The following is a 23,746-nucleotide window of genomic DNA, read 5'->3' on the forward strand; positions in this document are numbered from 1 at the left end:
ATAAAAAAGTTTGTTTCATTTCGAGGCATTTGTTTGCCGGGCACACGCCCATAGAGAAAGCACCAGGAAGTGGACAAACGTCTCTTTGACGTCAACGAGTGACTTGTCAGTTGTAAGTTGTGTTGAATTCATTTTCTACTTCTATAGGCACACTTTTAATCTTTGTTAGTTAGCTGTGGGCAACTGGACTCGTAAGTCAGTTGCAGACAACCAAGTATTGAGGACAACAATGACCTTCACGGTCAAGAAAGACACTATAGTGTTTTAAATCGTTTATTCCCCTACTCTGCACAACCTTGAGGCCAACACGGTAGCCCCCAAAGAAGAAAAAAAAATGGACTTAGCCTTTGTAGATAGACCAAAAAAAAAAATGTTAGTTGACCCTGTATCAGTCAAATCACTCACTCAGCAGTTCCACAAAGATAACCAAAGCAAACCAGATCTTGAGATGGAAAGGAGAGGAGAGAGTGTGGCCATGTTGCACGTACAGACAACTTCAGCTAATTCAAATGGACAATTCGGATAGAACAGATACACACACAGGCATGGCGGCCAACAAAAACAGCGAGTGGGGACACAGCGGCCACCCAGAATTAAAAAACATGACACCTACGGTTTGATCTTCATGAAGATCAACCTGAAACATTCAAGCTCCTTCACCGTGACAAAATAACAAGTTCAGGTGTTCTGGAATGTAGTTGTATGGAGGTACAGACATGGTTAAACCAGCGTGAGATATGAAAAACTTTGTGATTGTGGAATAAAGATCATCAAGGAAAGCCTAATTTCAGTGTAAAAATAAATGTCAGCATCTCATACAGACACTTTAAACACAAACTTTTATATACATTTGTAATGAAATGTGTGTTATATTGATATAGCAGGTGTCACTCACCTTTTTTTAAAAAAAAAACAAAAAACAGTTTCAGGTCTTTATGAAGCTCCACGAGCAGGAGGCAGAAGTTTGTTCCTTTAAAAACAAATTTGTATTTTAAATTACTACATTAAAAGTTGTGTGATATATACACAAGACTCTGTAACCCTGCATCTGGTTTTAAACATTTGACATTAAAAACTACAATCAGGTGAAAAACGTTCAATACTAATGACATTGAATCCAACAATGAGTTAACACAGCATAGCAGCCATTTTAACTTGTTTCCTCCCACTATTTTGATGATCGATTGATTGGTTTGTTTGAGTGAGTGTCTTAGAGTTTAACAATCGCAGATTTTCTTTCATCTTCTTAAAGTGGATATTCCCCCATTTATTTTATTCCATATAACAAATAATTGAAACCGAATAATTTTGCATTGTAAATGTAATTTAGAGATTTAAGAAAGATGATTAATCAAATTAAAATTAGTTGCAGCCCTATTTACACCAATGACTTGTCTGTCGTGACCTGACATGACAACACAATGACATGATTCAGACAACAGCATCACACTAAGATAAATTGGCAAATGTTACTTACCATTCTGAACAAGACATTAATCTGGACCAGGTCGAATACATCTTGAAAGTTTCCTCCTTCAGGAACAGTTTCTGTAGTTCAACAGAATCACTTTTCTCACATCTTTATCTCGTTTTGCAGCTCGTTTATGCGGCTTCTCTTCGAAGTAGCAGCACTCACGTTTGACAAACGTTTGCTGGAGGAATCCGCGACCATTAGCTGATTGCAAACACCTGCGTGAAAATGAACAGGTGTGTCGTGTGCTTTCTTCTTCTTCTTCTTCCGCTTTATGGCGGGGACAACCAGGTATAAGGTGCATTACCGCCACCTATATGTTGGAGTGTGTACTTACCCCTCATACAAAATAATAATAATGTTGTATGTCATCAATCCTTTACCTCCATGTTTTCATTCATGTTTTATGTATTGATAAAATACATCACAAATGCGATTAAACGTCGTCATCTTCAGCAAGATAAATGATTTGCTTTTATTTTATTATCATTATTATTATTATGAATAATAATAATAACCCGTTTTTTATGTTTGATATTCTTTTCATGTTTAAAACTTAAATAAGTAACCTATGTGTGTGTGTGTGTTTTTCAAATTTAATCCATGCATCATTGACCAGTATAATTTATTTATGGACGCTCAGTTTTAATATCAGCAGGCTCATGAATGTGACCTCAGAGGACATAACGTACAATTTAATGCAAAAATTAAAAACAAATATAAATTGTCACGCCACATCACGCTCAACAAAAACCTGCTGGAAAATCCATTTTATATGACTTCACATAATTCATTTTTGTAAATCCACATTATGACATTGACTACAACAATGAGTTAACACAGTGCACAGGAAGTACACAGAAAAGTACTTCATACTTTTGCATCAGGTACAAAAATGGAATCATAAACTCCTCATAAAAAGTTATTTTCAGTATAATAAAATAAGATAAGATAAAATCTTTTTTTATTCGTGCCACATGGGGAAATTTGCAGTTTCACAGCAGCCACAAATCACAACAAGGTAGAAATATAAGAAAAATAGAAATAAAGTAAGGAAATTGGAGTATTAGTTGTGCAAAAAAAACAACAACAAGATGAATGTTATGTTTGCTTTTGTTCAGACTTTATTTTGAAAACTGGATGTTTGACTGCATATATGTTGAGTATTTGAGTAGAACTGACATAAAGGAGAGAATATCGGGGCACTTCACATCTAGGAGCGTAAAGTGATGGCTGACTTGACCTTAGTGCAGAGCAGTGATTTAGTACTGCACTTCAAATACAGTAGGTGGGGGCTCACAAGAGGTAAAACTCACAAGCAGCAGAGGATGGAAACTGCTGGTGTGTGTCAAATATCATAGACAGGGGAAGTTTGTTACTGTGAAATATTAAAATAACACCTCAATGGTTAATAACTCATAAAGGCATATATATATATATATATATATATATCGTCTAAAGAAACACAAGGCATGTCTCTGAAATGCCAAACCTTTAAAGCAAACTCTGTTTTAAATTGATAGACGGATATCAGATCATTTTTATGACGCCATCCGTGCAAATGTCTCAAATTCAAGAGACAATATTTTTTTTTTTTTTTTTTCGATGGAGGATTGGAGTAAGTTACAGGAACAGTATGTTCTGCTGTAAGGGATTTTTCAGGGTTAACAATATCAATCCTCATCAGGACGTTGTTGGCCCAGTAAATTCTGGAAGGGAACAGACTACTCATGTTGTTTTTGTCTCCTCACACATGCTAAGACAGAGATCACATCCTACTGATGTCAGACAAGAGAGACAATAACCCTCCCTCAGTCTGTGAGAGAGAGAGAGAGAGAAAGAGAGAGACCTAAAATTTTTTCCCTTACAGACTGACCTCCTTTGAAAATGGCGACTGGGGCCATTTTCACACAGACAGATGGACAGACAGGCAGATACAGCACATCATGTTATTCTGAAGCACAAAGAGATGCAGATTTATTTGACAGTAAATGTAAATGCATGGCAAATATAGGACGTTGGCATATTGCAGAAACATCACTAAAATGAGTCCTGCATTAAACAAAGTTGCAATACATACCTGCAGTTATTTCTTAATTTGTACAGATAAAAATGTTCCATGTGAATGCAGATGTTTCGCTTTGAGATCCGTCACATAATCAACCTTCCTCTTCTTTAGCCAGCAGGCTCTGCTCGCTGTCAGGGAAAATAACCTTGTTGATCAGCGTCTCTGATGGAAGGGAAATCCCTGTTGGGCAACAGCAGCCCCTGGTGCTGTAATGCCATGTAGGCCACATCCCTTCCCATTGCATGTTCCCCCTGACTTGACATTTGTTGTTTTCACTACGTGTCCTTCTTAAGGCCTGGGGTCAGCTGTGGCTCCTGGAAACCTGATGTCACTGTTTCGCATGGTTTGTCCCTCAGCTCCGATCGTGCGATGTGCATAGGGGCTGACAGAGAGGGGGAAGGATCACTGTAAGCCAAAATGTTTATTATTTATTTGTACTTAATTTACAAAAGATGAAAACAGCTGGTAGAAATGTTAACATTTGTAAAGGTTTAGACATTCAGGGCTAGACAATTTTGGCTTGTAAATAACTCAATATTTTTTTAGTTATGTCCCGATGTGAGATATACGTCAATATATATCTGTATATTTGTGCTTCTTACAGGCCAGTAACAACACAATATATATATGTATACATTCATATATTACAAAACTAGCTGTTTATCAAACAATCAAACAATATATACTGTCAAATGACTGCCAAAGAGTTGGCAACTGAGTTTCCTCATACAATTTTATGTCAAGTAAAGTACTTTATTTCTACAGCCCTTTACATCCAAAGTACAAAGTGCTTTACAAAAAAAGCATGACAGACACATGTCATTAAAAACAGACAGTAAAAACAAATTCATAAGGACACGAGAATAAAAAGTGAACTGAAAGAATAAAAAGAAAATAAACTGTCACCACACTACTAGGTATTAAAAGCCATTCTGAATAAATATGTTTTATGTTTGGATTTAAAATGTCAACAACATGATCACTTATTAAATATAATTTGACTGCAACAGCCTTTGCAACCAAGATAAAATATCCCTGTTGCCATATCGCGACATGACAACATACAAAACATCAGGCACTATCTTGTCATGTGTCACAATATTGATAAAACATTGATAATTGCCCACACTAGTGACATTCAATCAATTCCTGATGAATTATGTTCAAAGACAATTAGCCTATTTCTTCTATTTACTTGAGCTACACGACAGTGAAGACCATCTATACAGCACTATGAGTGCCATGCATAAAGTGTCAAGTTATCATACCTGTAAGTGAGAAAATGACAGCTCATTAAATAAAGTCGAGTCAGCTCTTGGGCCCTTCAGAGGTGCATAACATTGATAGAGACCCTCCGCACACAGCTCTCTGAAGAATGAGGACATGTCCAGAATAGAAAGGCCAAAGGTGGTTCAGGTCATTCTCTCTGAAGTTCTACAGTGAGCCTTTTCTGAAGAGTCACCTTCTTTCCTCTTGCTTATGGGCTGTTTTTATCGGGTGATTTGCATGTGAAATGATTTACTTGCACACCAATGAACACACACATACATATATACATACATATATGTATATATATATATATATATATATATATATATATATATATATATATATATATATATATGTATATGAATAAAACATGTCACAAATGTAAAGGTAAATATTTCGTTTTTGTGATGTGCATCTGACAAGGAGATGTTAGGAAATAGTGCACAATTTAATGGCACCACTGGATGGCGCACATGTATCTTTCTTAGACTCCTGAAAAAGGCACGTTTTTGTAAGTCTGAAATTAGTTACATATACATGCATGGCGAATGTGCCATGCGACAGCAAGGGTATCCGCGACAGACCCCTTTCATTTCCGATTAATCAGGCTGAGACATGAGAAACCCACCGCATATAAAGGACAGACACTGAGGGGAAGTGATCTCTGTCGTCCTGAGGGGCCCCTTGAGCTCACAACACTGAACTGATTAATATGTAAACATGCCCATTAATCCACGCATGGCTCTTAATTGCGGGATACTTCCGAAGAGTGCAGTGGCTACACACAAAGAATGGGCGTGAGTTGTCCCTCGAAACGAAGCCCAGAGACTTTGGCTTTTTTTTTGCACCAGCGATCTGAGCGCTCAGTTCACAGTCTGCGAGAGACAGAGAGCATGTAACAGCGGGATGGATGGCACAGGTAGGTCATGATTTACCTTTTTTTCTTAACAGGAATAACCATAAAGTGCTGGTTTCACCGACATTATCATTGTTTAGCAGATAGAAGGATTTCCTTTTACAAATCGTTTACATTAATTACATTGTAAACAGTCAAAGTGCGGCGGCACACAGTTCATTTATCCATATCTGAAAACATATATTTGTTTTACTCAATAATTAAGGGATAAGAAATTGAGCATGCATGTTTACAAGGTGATTTTTCCTCAGATATAGATATTAGGATTATTTTACGCACGGTACCCATTTTACGCACACAAAATACTGTGAAGTTTTCAGAACGAAACTATACACATTGATCCTCATATTGCGATCTGATATTGAAACTGTCATTTTTTTTTCTCCCATATGGCCAGGATTTACAACAACACTTGTCTGAATACTCTCCCAAAACCAACTAAGACGCACAGGAGGGAGGGGAGTATCCGCCGGAGAGAGTCTGAGTGCGTTAGTGTGTCAGAAGGTGTTTGAGAGAGTACGGGGGCATCACAGAGAGAGGAAAAGCGAGAGGGAAAGAGAGAAGGGAGTAAGTCTGGACCAGGTGATCGAATAGAAACCTCCAAGGGGCTGTCATCAGTGTGCACGGGACCAGCGATCTGACCATGGTGCCAGCGCGCTTCCCGGGACCCTGTGCCATACTGGCACTGACTCTCCTCTTGGGATGCGGCGTGGTTTTCTGCGTCGGCCAGAACGAGACGGAGCCCATCGTGCTCGAAGGGAAGTGTCTTGTGGTTTGCGACTCGAACCCTTCTTCGGACGGAGGGGTCACCTCCTCACTTGGCATATCTGTCCGCTCCGCTGGGGCAAAGGTGGCTTTTTCCGCGGTACGTGGGACCAACCACGAGCCATCGGAGATGAGCAACACGTCAATGACCATCTATTTTGACCAGGTTAGATACACTGCATACAACATTACAGTAACATAGCCCATAAACTGTTGTTGTCAGATATGGTTGAATGGCTCAGCTCCATTACTGTTTTCCTGTTTTTGTTTTTAGATTCTCTTCTGTCCTGTCTATTTGCCGCAGGCGCACACAACTTGTTTAAGGTCATGTTTCATTGATTTCCAATCCCCGCGCTCGTCCTGCGTGATCTGAGATCTATATCTGCTATAAAGAACACATCTCTGTTTTCATCTAATATTGTGCGTAACTCGTGTGATTTGAAGAAGGGCTTTCAAATCGAATGACGAACACCCATGTAGTGATTTATTAAATGCGTAAATGGCCTTGGTCGAATCTTCAATTGCATTCTGTGGCTTTTTGGACTGTCCCGAGAAGTTTTCTCGACTGATGGCTTTGGACAGCGGCCTATTGTGCGCATTCATGTGGGAATCAACTACAATTATAGCGCAGTCTAAACCATTTGGCATACCAGAAGCATAAGATACGCCTGTCTGCAGGCTGCATGCATATCAGGGACAAACAATACACAACATTGAAGCATGAACACAAAATAAAAGCGTTGTCTTACTGTGCGTGCTTTTTGGTCACAGGTTTTAGTGAACATCGGCAACCATTTCGATCTCAAAGCAAGTGTTTTCCAGGCTCCAAGGAGGGGGATATATAGTTTCAGTTTCCACGTGGTGAAGGTGTACAACAGGCAAACCATACAGGTGAGCAATAACCAAAGAGGTCAGTTGGTGTACAGCCAGCATTTTGGTGACATTTGTATTGTAAATGAGCCTAAAACAACAATAAGCCTGTGTCTCCTGTGTCACTTCCCTGTAGGTGAACCTGATGCAGAATGATTATCCAGTTATATCAGCATTCGCCGGTGATCAGGACGTGACGAGAGAGGCGGCCAGCAATGGAGTACTGCTGATGGTTGAGCGCGAGGACCGCGTGTATCTGAAGCTGGAGCGGGGCACACTAATGGGTGGATGGAAGTACTCCACCTTCTCAGGCTTTCTAGTCTTTCCTCTATAATCTAATCTGTGATGACCCACGTCGCCCGGGAGGGACTCTGCTTAGGTTGAGGAACGGAAAGAGAAATAAAAAAAAAAACGAAAAAAAAAAAGAGAAAAAACCCATGCCATTTATTTTCAACTTAAATAACTGTCAGCCAAGGAAGCCGACGAATATCTGTATACCTACTCTCGTCCACTATCTTGTCAAATTGAACGTTTCCTTGGAGTTTCATATATTCAAATCCATAAATCAACTTTAACGCAATCTGGATGATTAGACGTATTGATCGACCAGTGGCATTTGCTTGTCGGGTATGTGGATTTTTTTTTCTTGCTTGGAAAACAAACTTTGCCAACAGACAAACGGGCGCACCTGGACTAAATGGACAATGGAGAAGATGAGGGGGAACTGATGTCCTGGACAGGCCGAGTGTGTTATGCTCTATTTTATGTTTGTATAGCCTTAAAGAATATTATGGTCCCTGTCCAAGTGAAGTATAAGGAATTATGGACACCCAGAGAAAAAGTGCTTTCACACCCAAAGCATCTTTTTGCACGAACGAAAGTTTTTTTTTTTCTTTTCTTTTTTTTCTTGTTATCTCTTTATGTTTTGTGCTGTCAATGGTGTTGCGTTTGGATGCTGAACATATTGAAAACAAGCCAAATGTAGGCCGCCGATGAGTTTATTAAAAGAGAAAAAAGGCGACATAGTTCAGCCACCGGAGATGATTTAGAGCCCTTTTATTTAAAAAAATAATGACATAATTTATAAAGTACATATTCACATTATCGTGTGTTCTACATTTCGGAATCTGCGTAGCTTTGACTGATTTAATGTTCAGTGACGTTGCTCACCAAATGTACATTGTGGAAATAATAGAAAAATCCCTATATGTCCCGCTTAATAAAAGATATTGTATTGTATAGGCTGAGCGCATTTATCACTCTTTTATTTAGGTTACAGAGAACAAGGGCTTCCAGCAGCTGCTTTAGTCGCTGTCCGAGGTCCTGAAATGCACTGATCTAACGGAGCATTGTTTTCTCTGTTTGGAAAAAGAAGAGAAGCGGCGCACAGATGGGGACATATCTATTAAGGAACCAAGTTTAAAATTGTGATTTAAATGTCTATCTTGTTGTTGCTGATTGTGAAGAGGAGCACATTAGCTGGGATGGAAATACCGAGTATCAAGTTACAACACAGCGGCTGTATAATGGCGCGCCTTTACGCATGGCACGACAAATAGAAACGAGCCATTAAGTAGTAAAATGATGCTGCCTGTTGTGTATGTGTGTGTGTGTGTGTATGACCAGATTTAAGTTTTAGTCAGATTGAGGAGGGAACGATGTAGTCTGTTGTTCAACTTACCCCGCCCTGTGGTGTAACTTTGAGTTTTATCACATACAGTATTTGGATGCCATCTTGTTTGAAATTCTCGGATAGGGCACTCCTTCTCCGCCCGCCCCCCACCCCCCTCTCACACACACGCACACACACACAGGGACTCAAAAGACATCCCCTCCCCCAAAATCGGGATTCACTTGAGAATTTTGCTGATTTGCTTTTAATTGTCCCCTGAGAGGAACAACAAGGTTTAGATACATTTAAAGATAAATATGTTGATATAGATACAAGATATTTGATGAGTAAAATATTTTTTTAACGGGACTAGTGACTGTTTGTTATATTTGATTTGAGGTGAATTCAGGTTTAAATCCTTTCGTCTGGTTTTGATTTCACTGTTGCAAGTTGTAGTTAAGTTGAGCATTAGGAGCGTTTAGGATGTGAAACTGGGAAAACGCACTGTTGCTCGGTGTCAGAAAAGACTTATATGCTGCGGTGAGACTTACACTTTGCAGATTGAACTGAATGATCTGTGGGACGTTTGGGTCAAAGGGCAGCTTGTTTCTTAAGTCGTGCTTCAGCATTGGATGAATGTTTTTAGTGTTGTGTGTGCTGCTGAATTATAAATGCTGTTGTGACAACATGTTGTAACTTCCTATATGCTTCTCTGTGCTTTAGGTCGTCCAAACTAAAAAAAGGTTCATGTGTCAGGGAAGATGTGTAAAGAAAGATGAGACCAAAAAAAGTTTGAAAAAGAAAAAAACAACACAAGTTGAAGAGTAGAGGCGCGGTGTGAGCTACAGTGCGAGACGGACTGTGTAAATGCCTTGTGACCTTTACTCGAGGGGCCACAGAAGATGTCTGAAAAAGGTTCTCAATGCGACATCAGTGGTTCGCCAAGTTTTTGAGCAAATAGTGAGCTCTCGAAGTAACACCATTATCGCCAAAGTTAAAATACAGTGGTGTAAATAGGCCGAGCTAAGTCGTGTACAGACTTTTCACAGGAGGCAGATTTATTCCCACTAAGATAATTTGCTCGTTTGTATTGCGTGTAGTGAAATTAGGTTGAGATGGATCGAGAGCTATATGGTAACCAATTATTATATTATCATTTTTTTGTGTGTACCACCAGAGGCAGCCTGCGTACCACTGGCGGTACACGTACCACAGTTTGAGAAGCAAGGCATTAAATGATGTTAGGATGAGCATCATAAATCTGATTGGCAGCCTAACAAAATGTAACTTTTCAGTTGAATTGTCTGTTTTTATCCAAAGCCAGCATGAGACTGGCAGGAAGAAAAGCAGTATTAGCACAGTTGAGCGCTCCACTGCAGAGACTGAAACATTTTATCATCCTTTACTTGTTGAAACACACTCTGCTGTTGTACTGTGTCAAGAACAGAAATTGTGAAACATTAAAATTTAGGCTGCTTTTTTTTTTTTTTTTAAGTCAGATTGACTGTGACCCAAAGAGCTGCTTGGCTACAGAAGCATTTGCATTTCTGTCATAAGTGAGGGCATCTGGAAACTTTGCACTTGCTTATTCCTATGTGGTTATTTCCCCCCATGTTTTTTTAGACACCTTCATCTTCTGAATAACATAACACAACAGCTGAGAACAAAGACCTGCTGATGGCATGCTGATGCCAGCAATACAACTGCACAGAGCAGCTGAAACTGCCAGCAAATCAGAGTGATTTGGAGGGCGTATTAAATTGGCCTATAAAATGCTAATTGTGCCCATACTGGAATGAAAAGTCTGTTTCCAAATGATACCCTCAGATAATTAAGATAGTCATCAAAAAAAAAAAGCAGAGCATTCAGTGCACAAAGCAAATGAGAAATGAAAACAAAAACACTGCTGTTTATTGCAGACTGTCAAACAAGTCTGACTACATCCTTTCTGTGATGTATGGAATATAACTTTCACACATGGGATAATTAAATTACAGACAGTGTTTAGTGATTTAATTATTTTTCTCATTTGTTTCGAAAGACTACAACTTAATAGACATGTCATACAGGAAAGCATTTCCCATAACGCTGCAAATTCCACTCGGATATTGTTGTTTATGCCAGTATATATTGAGTCACCCTTTTAATCAGAGAATAAAAGTGTGGAATTCGTACACAACTAAATTACAGTCAGTCCCATAATATAGGGGCCATTTTATGAAAGCACAGAAGGCATTTTTACTGTGGATATGCAGATAATTGCAAAACTTTAAGTCATCACTAAAAAGCTCCCAACCCACGTGGCCTTGTGTACATTTAAAGAGTCGAGTTGTTCCTCCTGATGTGATACACATACTTTTAGGTTCAGATCTTTCATTGTATCATTGTGCTAAGATCACAGGTTGACTGCACCGTGGGCCTCTCGCAGTGGGGACGTGCAGCAGCAGCAGCTCTGTGCACTGGAATACAGATTATGTAATAGACTCATCAGGTGAATGTCATCTTCGGTTCTTGACTCTCATGGAGAAAGTCGGCTTTTCATTAATGAGGTTGTTTGAGCGTGTAAACACCCACGTAGGCCCATGTTACACTTACAACCATTACATAGATGCCGAGCACACACATACACAGGGCAGCGGTAAATTCCACCTCATTCAGCCTTGAACAAAGCGACTCCTGTTTGGAGATGTTGTGGTGTAGAAAATAGACTTTAAACTCATTTTAACAGTAAGAATTGGTCATTGACAAAAGTTTGACATTCGAGCTCCTCTTGCCATCTCTGAACATTTAATCACTTTGCATATCACCGCTTGTTCTGTTTTTTGTTCACATTTAGTGCTACTTTTGTTCAATTTGTTTTTGCATGCTAACAAGCAATTGGGCAAAACGTGCGTCCCTCCTCCTCCTTCTCCTTTTCACAGCAAAATATCACTAGATTTCATTTCATCCTGACTTCTAGTGATTAAAAAAAGTTGTCATTGGGAAAAGAAGCTGTAAAAAAAAGAAGCTACGCTGTTTGCTTGACGCTTTAATAGTAATATATTTATATTTCTGAGAGCACAGACCAATGCACACGTAACAAAGGTACTCAGCTCGTCATCCATCCCCAACATGATTCATCATTTTCTATCATGACCCTGCTGCAAAGCACACTCTCATGTTAAAAAGCATTTCACTTATTTCTCAGATTCTATGTTAAATACGGCCTTCAAACAAAAGACGTCTGATTTGAGTAAGATTTGTTTATTTAGTTATTTTGCGATATCTCATATTCGTCTTCATATGATAGATAAACTGGCACGTTCACCTTGAATCCATTTGAATCTACTGACGATCAATTTGACCTCAACATACAACATTTATGTAACCTGGGTTACAGTGAGAAGCTGTTGCCTTTTGCAGTATTTAGACACCTGTTAAAATGTGACAGGAGTGATATATACAGTCCACACATACCCCCCAAAAAGTCACATTTTGTGCGCAAACAGTGAGGTCTGCCGACTATTCCTAAATAAACTCTAAGGTGAGCAGTTTTTTGGGGTCAGGTGACCAAGCGGGATGTGCTGGAGAAGACTCCACACAGCAAAGACAACATCTTGGCAAATAAATGAATGCTACTGTGGATTGAAATAAATGTTATGACATTGCATAAGCTTATCAAAGAGATGCCATGATGAATGCATGTCTTAATCAAAGGCAGTCCGTGAAAAGGTGGTTCAAAAAAATTGGAATATGTTACGTTTTTCTCTTTTTTTTTGGCAGGTATTTGTTGTATCTTCAGTATTTAGCTGTAGGCAACTGGACTCGCTTGAGTTCATTTGAAGATTTTTCACCTCTCATCCAAGAGGCTTCTTCAGTTCTCAGGAATGAAGAAGCCTAATTACTAGAGATGAATATGAGCTGGATGACTAAGAGCCTTCACAGAGACGTCAGGCGGTGAAGATTCCTGACACATCTTGAATCCCAACTGGTGGTTTAAGAGCAGCCGACATGAACACTTTGGTTCACTTTAAGAGGCACGGAAAGCACTCACAAGATGCTGAGTCTGTGCTTAAGATAGCAACAAGAGATTTGTGTTGTAATTATCTCTAAATGCTCGCGTGGTCAGTCTGACAAATGAAGCTGCATCTGATGCTAAATGTGTGCTGGGATATTTCCTAACTGTCTTCACCTTTCCTATTATTGAAAATCCATGAGAGGACACACATTGTGCATTGTAAGTCACGCGCTGCCAAAGGAGAGACTCCAACAAGATCTCCAACCTTCCCCTTTGATTGCAGATGAGCTAAATATATTGATATGCATGAAATTGAGGAGATAAAAAAAAAAAAAAAAAAAACACACAGAAAAGTGTCTTTTGCCACACACTCATTTTCTCATAGTCCCAGTTCCTGTTATGGCTGAAATTGCCTTTAGTGTGATTGTGAGTGCAAATGAGCTTTTCACAGCATTATTTTTATTCAAGTTGCTCTCCGGCAAACCTACAGGCAGTTCCCTTTGGGTCTGAAATGACGCTTAGGGGCCATTTCAGTCTAATATCTAATGTGGCTGTGAGTTAAAAGGAAATTCTTACTGAATGACAGGATTTATTGCCAGTTTTAATGATCCAGATCCTTTCTGTGTCACTCTAAATCCTGTTTCCATAGCTTTCCTTACAAATGAGCCTTGGTAATTTCATGGGCCATGATAATGGCAGCGTTTTGTCGGTGAAAGCATCGAGACAAAACCAGCAAAAGGAATGAGACCACCTGTGCTCCCTGCTCTAGATCTGAATTGGTCAGATTTAAATACTTCTACAAAACACTGTATTTTCAGTCAAATACTCACGGAATATCACCGTTGGTGTTAGATTTAGCAGTGTGCAGAATTCGCACTTAAATGGAAAGAAAATAACACGCAAAATACACCGAGAGGACAACATGTGGCAGTGGCTTGTTAATAATGCATTTGTTTGCCAAACAAATACATAGACGCATAACACAGGAGAACATCAGTCACAGAACCGCCTCTGTGAACAGGCCCATCCCTGAAGAAATGGATGGGGGGGGGAGAGAGACAGAGAAAGTCTGTTTATTCCTTCTGCCACAACCCGCAATATCCATACTGCTGAAACACGCAATTCCCCAAAGAAAATACAAACCACGTCCAAGCCCGCTCCTCAACACTCCCCACCACGCGCAGTGAGTAAGCAACGTGCAGCCAGGCAACCTGGGCTCATATGAACAACTCCTTGACATGATGGTTCCAATACATCATCTGTCTGCACATTAGATTCGGGCACAACAAGCCTGAGAGAAAGCATCCTGGACCCAGAGCCTAAACAGCTTAACTACAGTCATTAGAAAGGCAAATACTGTGGCTGGGGTGAGTGACAAAACACACACTGCCAGTTGTTGATCCTCCAGAAGAAGAAAATAACACAAACAAACACAGACACACACTTGTGTGTTCCGTGCAAACAGACAGGAACGCACACTAAACACGGACATGTGCAGAAGCAGGGAGAATATCGTTACAGGTGAAGGTGTGTATCCTGTTTATGGTAATTTTTATATATCATTTAGAAGGGTTATGTATCACCATTTAATAAGGTTACATTTCTTGCCCCTGTTACTGGAAATAGAAAATCATAAGCTACTGCCAAGAAGCCTGTATAAGTTATACTGCTAATGGAAACTCCACACATAACTCAATATATGAGGCAATTTGTCCACAGTTTGTTTTCTGAGCAGCAGAAAAGACAAGAGAGACAACAACAAAAAAAGCACATCACATGTGTGTTTGTCTCTTTAATTTTTATTTTCATGCATGCAGTTAAAAAATGTGAGACAACGGTTTCTACAAAGCCTCTTATTGGACTCCTATCATCGCACACATGTAAATCTATCTGAATCTACGTATATTACTGCATGCAACTCTGTGTGCTTTATAGAAATAGCGGCGCTCATCCATCCGTGTTACGACCAATTCAAAAGTCATCCCTTTCAATATGGAAAAAAAGGTGCAATGATATGTTCCCTGAGGGTTTAACGCACAAATATGTGGTGAGTACTGATTAGATCCTGTGGACGGATTTAGATATTTCACAATTTATATAAAAATCACAATTAGTCAAACTAATATTTACAACCGAAGGCAATCAGTGGCAGATTCATTTAGATCGGTCTCGTCAGAATGACCTTCCTCACCTTGTAATGAGTGTTCCACAGCACAGCATGAATCAGAGTAATATATCTATAGGTGTATTGTAACGATATGGATGCTAGACACAGACTAGGATAATTAACATCCACGTAAACAAGACCAGAATGTCATGCTACATCCATTATGCACAGCATGCTAATTTGAGTATAACATAAAGATACTCTTCCACTTAATAGAAACAAGAAATTTGTTTTTATTAGTTGTATTAGTCCTCAATCGAACTGCAACTCTGGATCATTCCTGCCACAAACTGACACTGATATATAGTAAATATACAGAATATATAGTTATCCTATTCATTTTAAAGCCACAGTGGGCTAAAAATACAGGTGTAGCATGTGTTTTGTTCAATTATCAGCTCTATAGACTCCTTCTGCTACACCTAATATAACATTTGAAATGATTAAATCACAGATATAGGTACACTTACACTTACATTTTTTTTTCTTTTTTTCTGATTTGTTGATCAGCTTGTGGCAAGAATTTTCCTTTTTTAGTAAAATGTTTGTGTTTTTTGTGATAAATAATAAATAATTCCAATAATTGGGCTGCAATTGATGAAGTGATTTAAAAAACAACAACACACACAACAAAAAAATATTGATGTGGCAGTTTTTTGTACATGTACATTTTTTGCCATAGGTGTCCAGGGAGTAGTAAATGTGAGTGTTAGGGCACAAGGGTTAAATTAATTCAAATAGCTGTTGTTAATATTGATTATTTATTTATAACATTAAAAACAAAGAAGTAGGGTTCTATTTCCTCCTTTACAAACAATTTGGAACTGTAGTGCGTAATGTTTGAAAATAAACAACTGTCTGTTACCATTGTCAAATGAGGTCACACAATGCTTAATTAAGCCTAGCAGCTCCACACGTTCAGCAGGGTTCAGATCTTGTGTTGCCCACACTGCACACAGCAAGTGATTTATTTTATTTTAAGACCGACAGAGACAACGCTAGAGAAGTAAAGTCGGACGGCTGTGAACAGGTCGGAATATGAGTGAAAACAAAAAGTTTGAAAGGATAATTCGACAGCTCAGAACTATTTAACAGTTTGACAGGGGAAATACTTCTTGCCTTTCGCCCGCTGCTGCACTGCCTGTTTTCAGATGCAGGATGCAGCAAACAAATAATGCTACCACTGTCTATTTATTTATTTTTGTATCAAAAACCATCAAGAGTTACACACTACAGCTTTAACCCTTAAGAATTCCTATTGGGACATTTTGTGTTCATTCTGTTTTTTGTTGTTAAGCCATTTTGGTAGTGTTGAATGAATATAGCTCAGATATTCCAGAGGATGGTATAATTTAGAACTGTCATCTCAGTTCCTTAAATTAGCCTAAAATGGCTAAGTTACACACACATTCACTAATTTGTTCCTATAGCAGCAGAAAAAGGCAAATCACATTCTCTTTTAAATGTATTTTTGATTTTTGAAAACACAAAAACGTTATTAATATTTGTATGTATATTTCAGGCTGAAGTAGTTTTTAAAAGCTTGACTCATTTAAAGTGGACAATTATTAATATATAATATTTTTACAGTGGTTTTTGGGAAGGTGACATTTATTGCTGCAAACATCAAATTAGTCAGTTTTTTAAACTGAATCAAATGTTTGCACATATACAGTCTGGATAAAGATCATCATTAAAATGGACAATATTGAATTCTTATGTGGCAAGATGCGGAAGTGGAAGGAAATTGGGCTTGTAAGAGAGTTGCTGGCTCAAATCCCCACCAGGTTGGCTGGGGAACCCTGCCTGATCAAGGTAGCGAATGCTCATTGTTAATCATCGAACAATCAAATTTGACCCCAGCCATTGTCACAAAGGGCATCGGGCATAAAAAATCTTTTAAATTCACACACAGCTTTTTCTGTTTTAACATCACTGTGACAAAAACTGAGCCAAGTCCCTCCATAGGTTAACTGTGTTTCTCATCATTCAGGATAACCAACCAGCTTTAAACATATAGCATTGTGAACAAGATGCCTTCATGCAAAGAGCATCTTCGCATGAGGACAAACTCGAGGCATCATTATTTCTTCCCTTAATAAGCGGTTGTCCTGGACCGGTGTAAAATCTTTGTTTGCACTGCTTCTTTATTTCCTCTCCTGCAAAGTTGGCTTTCAGACACAGGCACAGTCATACCATCTAGTCATATTTTAAGTCAACAATAAGGGTTACAAAATGTAATGGTTTTCCTAAAAAGAAAAGAAAAACTTTTAAGATGTCTGAGCAGCACTGACATTTAATCAGGCCCTGGATCTCATTAAATATACATGGGGTTTGTCACACAGAATCCCATTTAATGTCTGATTTTTGGTCGTGACCCATAGTTTCAGCTCAAATCCCCAGTATATACTTGAATATACTCTAATGACAGCTAAGTTGATGTATTGTATGTGGAAGAAGAAATAGAGATGATTTCTCATCTGTATTTCTCATTAAATGTTTCTCATCGGGAAAATAAACATATAAATACACATGTTTTTCATGGACTTTTTTTTTGCCTGTATACCTTTTTTATATATAAAAAAATCCAATATTGACAAATTACGTGTTGCAAGAGGTTAGTAAGCAATGTCTCGGTGGAAAAGAAGGAAATAAAAGCCTGAGCATGTCAAGCTCATCTCATGATAAACATATGTGTGAAGAGGCTTGAGGAAGTGACTGATTGGAGCCCGTGTTCATTGGATTTCCTCCACAGCCTCGGGCGGCACAGGGGACCTTGAGGAGTGCTACAGGCGTGTTTAAGGGCAAAGAGGATGCAGGGAGAGGAGGCTGGTGTGCAATCAGTCCATCACAGTGAAGGTGGAGATTCATGTCACTGTTAATAATCAATTTAATTTTCAACATCCCACAGCCCCTTCACTAACAGCAACACTGTTTATACAATGCAAATGCAGTTTTATTTGAGCTGGATGAGGATTGTCAGTCAATGATGGGTGAAGGTTAAGGGGGCTGAAAACTGAAAGATTCAAGGTTGGGGCACGGTATGATAAGCTACCAGATTTGGGATGCCACTCTACGCTGGACAGCCAGGATTAAGCAGAGTATGAAAGACAAGGATGACAGTGCTATTTGATGGCAGTAAAATGGAGGTTATTTAGAGAATGGCATGGTCTTGTTCCTGAACATTAGCTAGAAGGATGAGGTGGATCTGCATCTGCAGGTATGGGGAGGTATTTGGGCAAATGAAGCACCTGTTTATGAACCCGTGGGGTTCAAGGAAATACCAGTACACTAAAATACCACAGTATTTCATGGCATTGTATTGATTATTTGAAGTGAATATTAAAAATGTGAGTGTTTTTTTGATTTATTTAAAACTCGCTCTATCTGCGTCCACTCCTCTCACATGTTAAAGTGTATAATGCTCATAAATATAAGGTTATTTGTTTTACGATGGGACTTCTGAGGAGGGAAGAAATCACAATATATGGTCTTACTAATAGTATCCCAATATATCATGTATTATAATATTTTGGGATGCATCCCTGTATGGGGATATGTAGCACCAGATTATTCAATACACAGCTGCCATGTAGTTTACGGGAACAGTCAAACTGGGTTACTGTCACTCAGTCAAGTCAAGTCAATTTTATTTATATAGCCCAACATCACTAATACAATTTGCCTTGAAGGAAGTTTGCCAGCAAGTGACACTCTCTATCCTTAGACCCTCACATCGAGAGACGAAAAACTCATAAAGCAAGGAAGAGCCACAGAGGAGGGATCCCTCTTCCAGGTCACGTGTACGGAAAGAAGTTCAGCAGATTACAAACAAAATACCACATTTACAAATAGAGGAAATCCACAGGGTATTTAGTTTCTGTAAATTAGCAATTAAAAAAAAAATCAAAAACAAACAAACGAGGAATAGCTTGACATTTTGGGAAACGTGCCACTTGCTGATTTAAAAAAATACAACTCCAATGTTTGCACAGGGAAGCTGGAGGTATCCGCCAATTAGCTTTACAGTACCTTAATACAAAGATTGGAAACAGGGGAAAACAGGTAGCCTGGCTCTGTCCAAAGCTAATAACACCCAAGCACCGCCAACTCTAGAGCTCACTAAATAATGCACTATGTCTTGTTCAGGCAACCCTTTTACAATATGGCACAAAAATGCATAGTGCTCCAAAGCCAGGACAATAAAGTTAAAAATGAGCTGAAGAGAAATTAAAAATACCACACCAGTGATTTGTAAGGCAAGGATTAGTTAATATGAAGCAACTACGGTGTAACCAATTTATTCATCACAAACACCCATGATCAAATCAATAAGCCTGAGAGAAACTGTGCTGTTTAAATTATTTTTTGAGGCAATTAGCATCACAAAGTAACAGGACATAAGTATTGTCATATACCGTGTGTGAGCAAAGTATCGTTTTGAAACCTGCTCTCGGGATAATTATTAAGAGCCTTAAACTCATGAAGGAGTAAAGGATGACTTGGTAACTATGTCATTTCACCTCTTATTACCGAATGATTCATTAAAACACTATTGTGTCGTCCTTTCTTAAGTTACTCATCATTATGGACGTAAGTCATTTACACCTCATTAGATAGAGCATGGTTGTTAACCTACTGTTCCCCATTTGCTCTGTAACTACACACAGTTTTGGCAAAAGTGGCCCATTGTAAAGTATTTGCCCCTTAAACCTTCACTTGTTAGATTAGTTTATTTATTCTAAACAACAATTTGCTTTATGGATAGTGGTTTTCGCAACAATTCCTTGGCCAGGAGCGGTTACCAGGCAACCCGGCAGAGAAATAATCTGGCACATTACCACCCCATAAAACGGTGAATGAATTGAATATTATAATGGAAGTATAATGTGTTAATTAGTGCATTTCAGAGGTGATGCATGTCAGATTTTGATGCAGTTGGACACAGCGAGGCAACCTTTTTCATCGTGTTTCCACTATTTGTGCCGGTGGAAGTTAAGTGAGCGCTTATTCCCGCAATTGTTCTTTCTTCTCAAACTCTTTCTTCAAAAGCTAACGAGCATTTACTCCCTCAACTGTGAAGCCTTTCCTTTAATGATAATCTATATTGTGAGTAGTGACTTACAGCTGTAGAATCAAGATATTTACTCCTTTTTTTTACTCCTGCATTTCTTAATGCAACCTATTTAAATCACATTTGCACGATTTGTGGCACCAATGTATTCCCTTCCTCGCTTTAAGACTGAGCTTGTGTGCTCTGCTCTCACTGTGGCTGAGAGACAGAGCCTGGTGATGGAGGTTGGAACATGTTTTGGCTCAGATCACATGTTTAAAGCATGCATTAGAGAGAATCCACTTTGGGCAGCAGAACCTTGTGCGGGATCAATGCTAGCATGCTGATGAGCTTCGCTCAGGTGTTGCCAGAGGCGCCGTGATAATAGTCAGTGCATGCAGAATCATTCAGCAGCACTGATGCTGCTGGAGGAATTAATGAAATGCACACCAAACAACACTCACAAATAGAAAGTAGCCAGGTTCATTATTGGTGATGAACATCATGCTTGTAGGTGAGAGGTCAAAGCCACTCTCCCTGTCCAGGAAATTAAACTTCAGTCATGGCATCATGACTGACCCCGAGACGGCAACTGAGAGCTGCAACCTTCACACAAGCACAAGGACAAAAACTGTACAATCCCCATGCTGAATTTTGTCCCTCAAAATCCCCAAATTTTGGGATAAACACTTAATTCAGAATTATTTCATGACAGTGAAGAAGAAGCTCAGCAAATCCATTTTGTTCTTATACTCGTGTCTGGTTTTTGTTGAGATTTGCCCAATCAGAGTCCCTCTCTATCCATTCTGCCCCACTTCTCAAATAGTACCCATCTGGTTTGACAATCTGTTTTGATAGAAATCAGTTGTGTGGGTTTTTTTTTTGTTTGTTTTTTTTTCATTTTCCTTGTCTCTCATCTTCACTCTCACTCTTTGCAGGTTTTGCTTGAAGTTTCCCCGCGATCATAGCTCAGACACTTCAGATGAAACTTAGCCGCGATCACAGTCTCTTCATTGTCGCCACCAGTGCCTCGCTGTGCTCGTCTACCTTGGGGGAGAAGGCCTTGCACAAAGGATCCTTTAAATTTCACCTAAAATAGGACTCAGAGGGGGTATGAAATTGTAAATTTGAACAGAAATTGAAGTGTTATGTCTCCCTGCTGCTGTAGAGAGGGGTCTTTACACCATCTGTTAATTTTTAGAACGTTATTTTTTTTTTCTCTTTACAGGCTGTGTCATCTTATTCATCTCACAAGACCATTAGTCAGTCTAACAGACTTGTGGATCTTTATAGAATCTGGATGATGTGTTGGGTTTTATTTCCCTTTTATCCACTTTTCTCTGAAATACAAATGAAAGTCATTTGTTGAAGTTTAATAATTGATTGTCAAGCTAGCCTCTTAACGGGAGGTACAATTTAAATCTCACTTTATTTGAATGATTGAACCATACAAAAAAAAACCCAAAAAAACGACATGAGATTGTGATGCTGATTGCAGTGCCGCTCGGTTAGAAAATAAAAAATACTGAATGTGCCACTTACTTATTCCACTCTCACTCATTGTCTACCACTTTTTCCTCCACATTAGGGTCAGGGGGGAGCTGGAGCCAATCCCAGCTGACATAGGGTGAAAGAACAGTCCAATTAACCTCTGCATGTTTTGTTGGACTGTGGGAGGAAGCTGGAGTACCCAGAGAAAGCCCACGCATGCACCAGGAAATCATGCAAATCCACTTCTTTTCACAATTGCCTCGATTTGAATACTAAATGCATATAAGGCAGAGTAAACATATAGTAAGTCGATGCACCAAAACAACGTACAATGTCAGCGGGCAGTAAAGTTTTGTCGGCGCCACATACCTTTGGATGACAGCGTTGAAAGAGTAAACACAGTTAAGAGAGTCAGCAAGAAAACAAGAGAGGGGAGTCGACTCCCCCCTCATCGCCCCTCCCTCTCTCATCTCTCTCTGGAATAACTGTGACTACCGTCGCAAACTCTGTCTCTGTCAACAACTGCCAATGTATCTTCAGACGGTAAATCGTGATCAACACGGAGAGATGCTACCCAGGCAGAGGAGCGAGGAAGCAGAAGAAACAGTCTTTTTTTTTCCCCCTCTCCCCTCTTTCGTTTGCAGAGGCATTGTGAATATTCTTTTGTGTCCTGCCTTCCTACTCCTGCCTTTTATATTGCAAAGTTTTGGAGTGTTTTTAAATGCAAAGGTGCTGTGCTTTTTCTACTCCCCAAGTGCATTCACATCCCAGAGCACTTTCTGAATCTGTGTCTTCCCCTGTTTCCCTCTCCCCCTCTCCCCCTCCCCCCTCCTCCTCGTTCACCCTACACCTCTGGATTTTCTATCTCCCACAGGTTCACCCATTGCCTCAATATTCTCTTCTTCTCTCCCCTCCTTCTCATTCCATGTGCAAATAATTATTTTTTCAAAGCTGTTTTAAGGCAAGTGGGTTCTACCCTTCTAATCTTTCATGTGGATGTTCATGAGGAGGAATCAGCCAGCTGCTCAGACTGAGGCTGCGTACACTCTAGAGTTGCTCAAACCCACAGACATACGTACAGGACATGTGTACATAAACTGGCTCCCTTTGCACAGCTTCTTCAGAGAAAAGCAGCCTTTCCTTAGTCACTTCTTGTCTAATTTAAGCATCATATGCTGAGGAACAGTAAGGGATGAGAGGTGATAACCACCACGCACAAGTGTTAAAACACGCCCTACATAAAAAGGTCTGCCTGTTCTGCGTCGAACCCCTCGGATTCTGGGAACACAATAAAACTGTTCAGTTAGCAGTGGGCAGGAAACAATGTTTGATTCATGTACGACAGTGTGGGAGGTGTTTAATCCTTGCTACAGACTATACGAGAATCCTGTTATGTTCACATGGTCTTCAGAAACAGCAGGGTTTTGAGGGCGGCCTCCCTTGTTCTGGCCTCTGCATCATCCTTCATTGGCGGTCCCAGGTGTTTTTAAAGCACACAGGAAGAAAGTCCTTGGCTATATTCAGATTACCAGGTTGATGTGACTAATGTATGTTTTTTTTTGCTGTGCAGACACAGAAATAGATGTATTAGATAAATGTTCCGATATGTGGTTTCACGCCATGACTGATCCGTCATATCAGAATCCATGCAGCTTTTTTTGCCTACACGCATGCGGTGAACGTTGAGATCACTGATCCACAGCGGCAGCTTGGCAAAGCCAAACAACAATGGAGAAGAGAGCCGTCTTTATCTTATCTCATCTTCGCTTATCTATCTTCCCACTTCAACAGCAAGTGCTCTCGTGTTCTCACAAATGAGACGTGCTCTGTTGTTGATAGTGCATGCAAAAAGGTATTCGTGTTCAACTACGAGACGCGTGAAGAAAAATCAAATCATAATGAATCAGATTTCAACTGGATTTGACCAATCTAGCCGGTAATGTGAACATAGCTATTGGGGCCAATCCCCGCACCTGAGGCTGCTTCTCTTTTCTTTGTGGATTGTATTTCCTTTGGCCCGCAATGTTTGAGATGCTTTTCCTTGCCTTGTTTTCTGTATCGGCTGTT

General features: G+C 39.5%; 2 protein-coding genes and 1 long non-coding RNA gene across 5 annotated transcripts in view; 1 reads left to right on the top strand and 2 right to left on the bottom strand.

Moving 5' to 3' along the window:
* fbxo15 (F-box protein 15) overlaps window positions 1–1,638 on the bottom strand; it is a 45,122-nt gene extending 43,484 nt beyond the window's left edge. For both annotated transcript variants that reach the window (XM_044033210.1, XM_044033218.1), the window contains exon 1: window positions 1,478–1,638. The gene's annotated coding sequence lies outside the window, so the exon portion shown is untranslated. The remainder of the gene's footprint in view (window positions 1–1,477) is intronic.
* Window positions 1,639–2,572: 934 nt separating this feature from the next.
* LOC122776325 overlaps window positions 2,573–23,746 on the bottom strand; it is a 74,567-nt gene continuing 53,393 nt past the window's right edge. Inside the window, exon 4 of one of the 2 annotated variants that reach the window (XR_006361204.1) lies at window positions 2,573–3,921. This is a non-coding gene — a long non-coding RNA (uncharacterized LOC122776325). Of the gene's footprint in view, window positions 3,945–23,746 lie in introns of both variants that reach the window. The other variant, XR_006361205.1, reaches the window with a different exon arrangement.
* On the top strand, window positions 5,401–8,598 carry cbln2b (cerebellin 2b precursor). Its single transcript, XM_044036791.1, has 4 exons — window positions 5,401–5,727; window positions 6,122–6,655; window positions 7,261–7,380; window positions 7,496–8,598. Exons 2-4 carry the CDS (start codon window positions 6,368–6,370, stop codon window positions 7,691–7,693), a joined length of 606 nt encoding a protein of 201 aa, XP_043892726.1. The 5' UTR covers window positions 5,401–5,727; window positions 6,122–6,367; the 3' UTR covers window positions 7,694–8,598.

Source organism: Solea senegalensis, linkage group LG1 (assembly GCF_019176455.1).
Source record: "Solea senegalensis isolate Sse05_10M linkage group LG1, IFAPA_SoseM_1, whole genome shotgun sequence".
NCBI lineage: Eukaryota > Metazoa > Chordata > Actinopteri > Pleuronectiformes > Soleidae > Solea > Solea senegalensis.

Excerpts from the sequence above, each read along its gene's own strand:
- cbln2b (XM_044036791.1), top strand. The coding sequence starts at position 6,368 with ATGGTGCCAGCGCGCTTCCCGGGACCCTGTGCCATACTGGCACTGACT. Across the intron at positions 6,656-7,260 it reads TGACCATCTATTTTGACCAG|GTTTTAGTGAACATCGGCAA; the intron begins GTTAGATACACT and ends TTTTGGTCACAG. Across the intron at positions 7,381-7,495 it reads ACAACAGGCAAACCATACAG|GTGAACCTGATGCAGAATGA; the intron begins GTGAGCAATAAC and ends ACTTCCCTGTAG.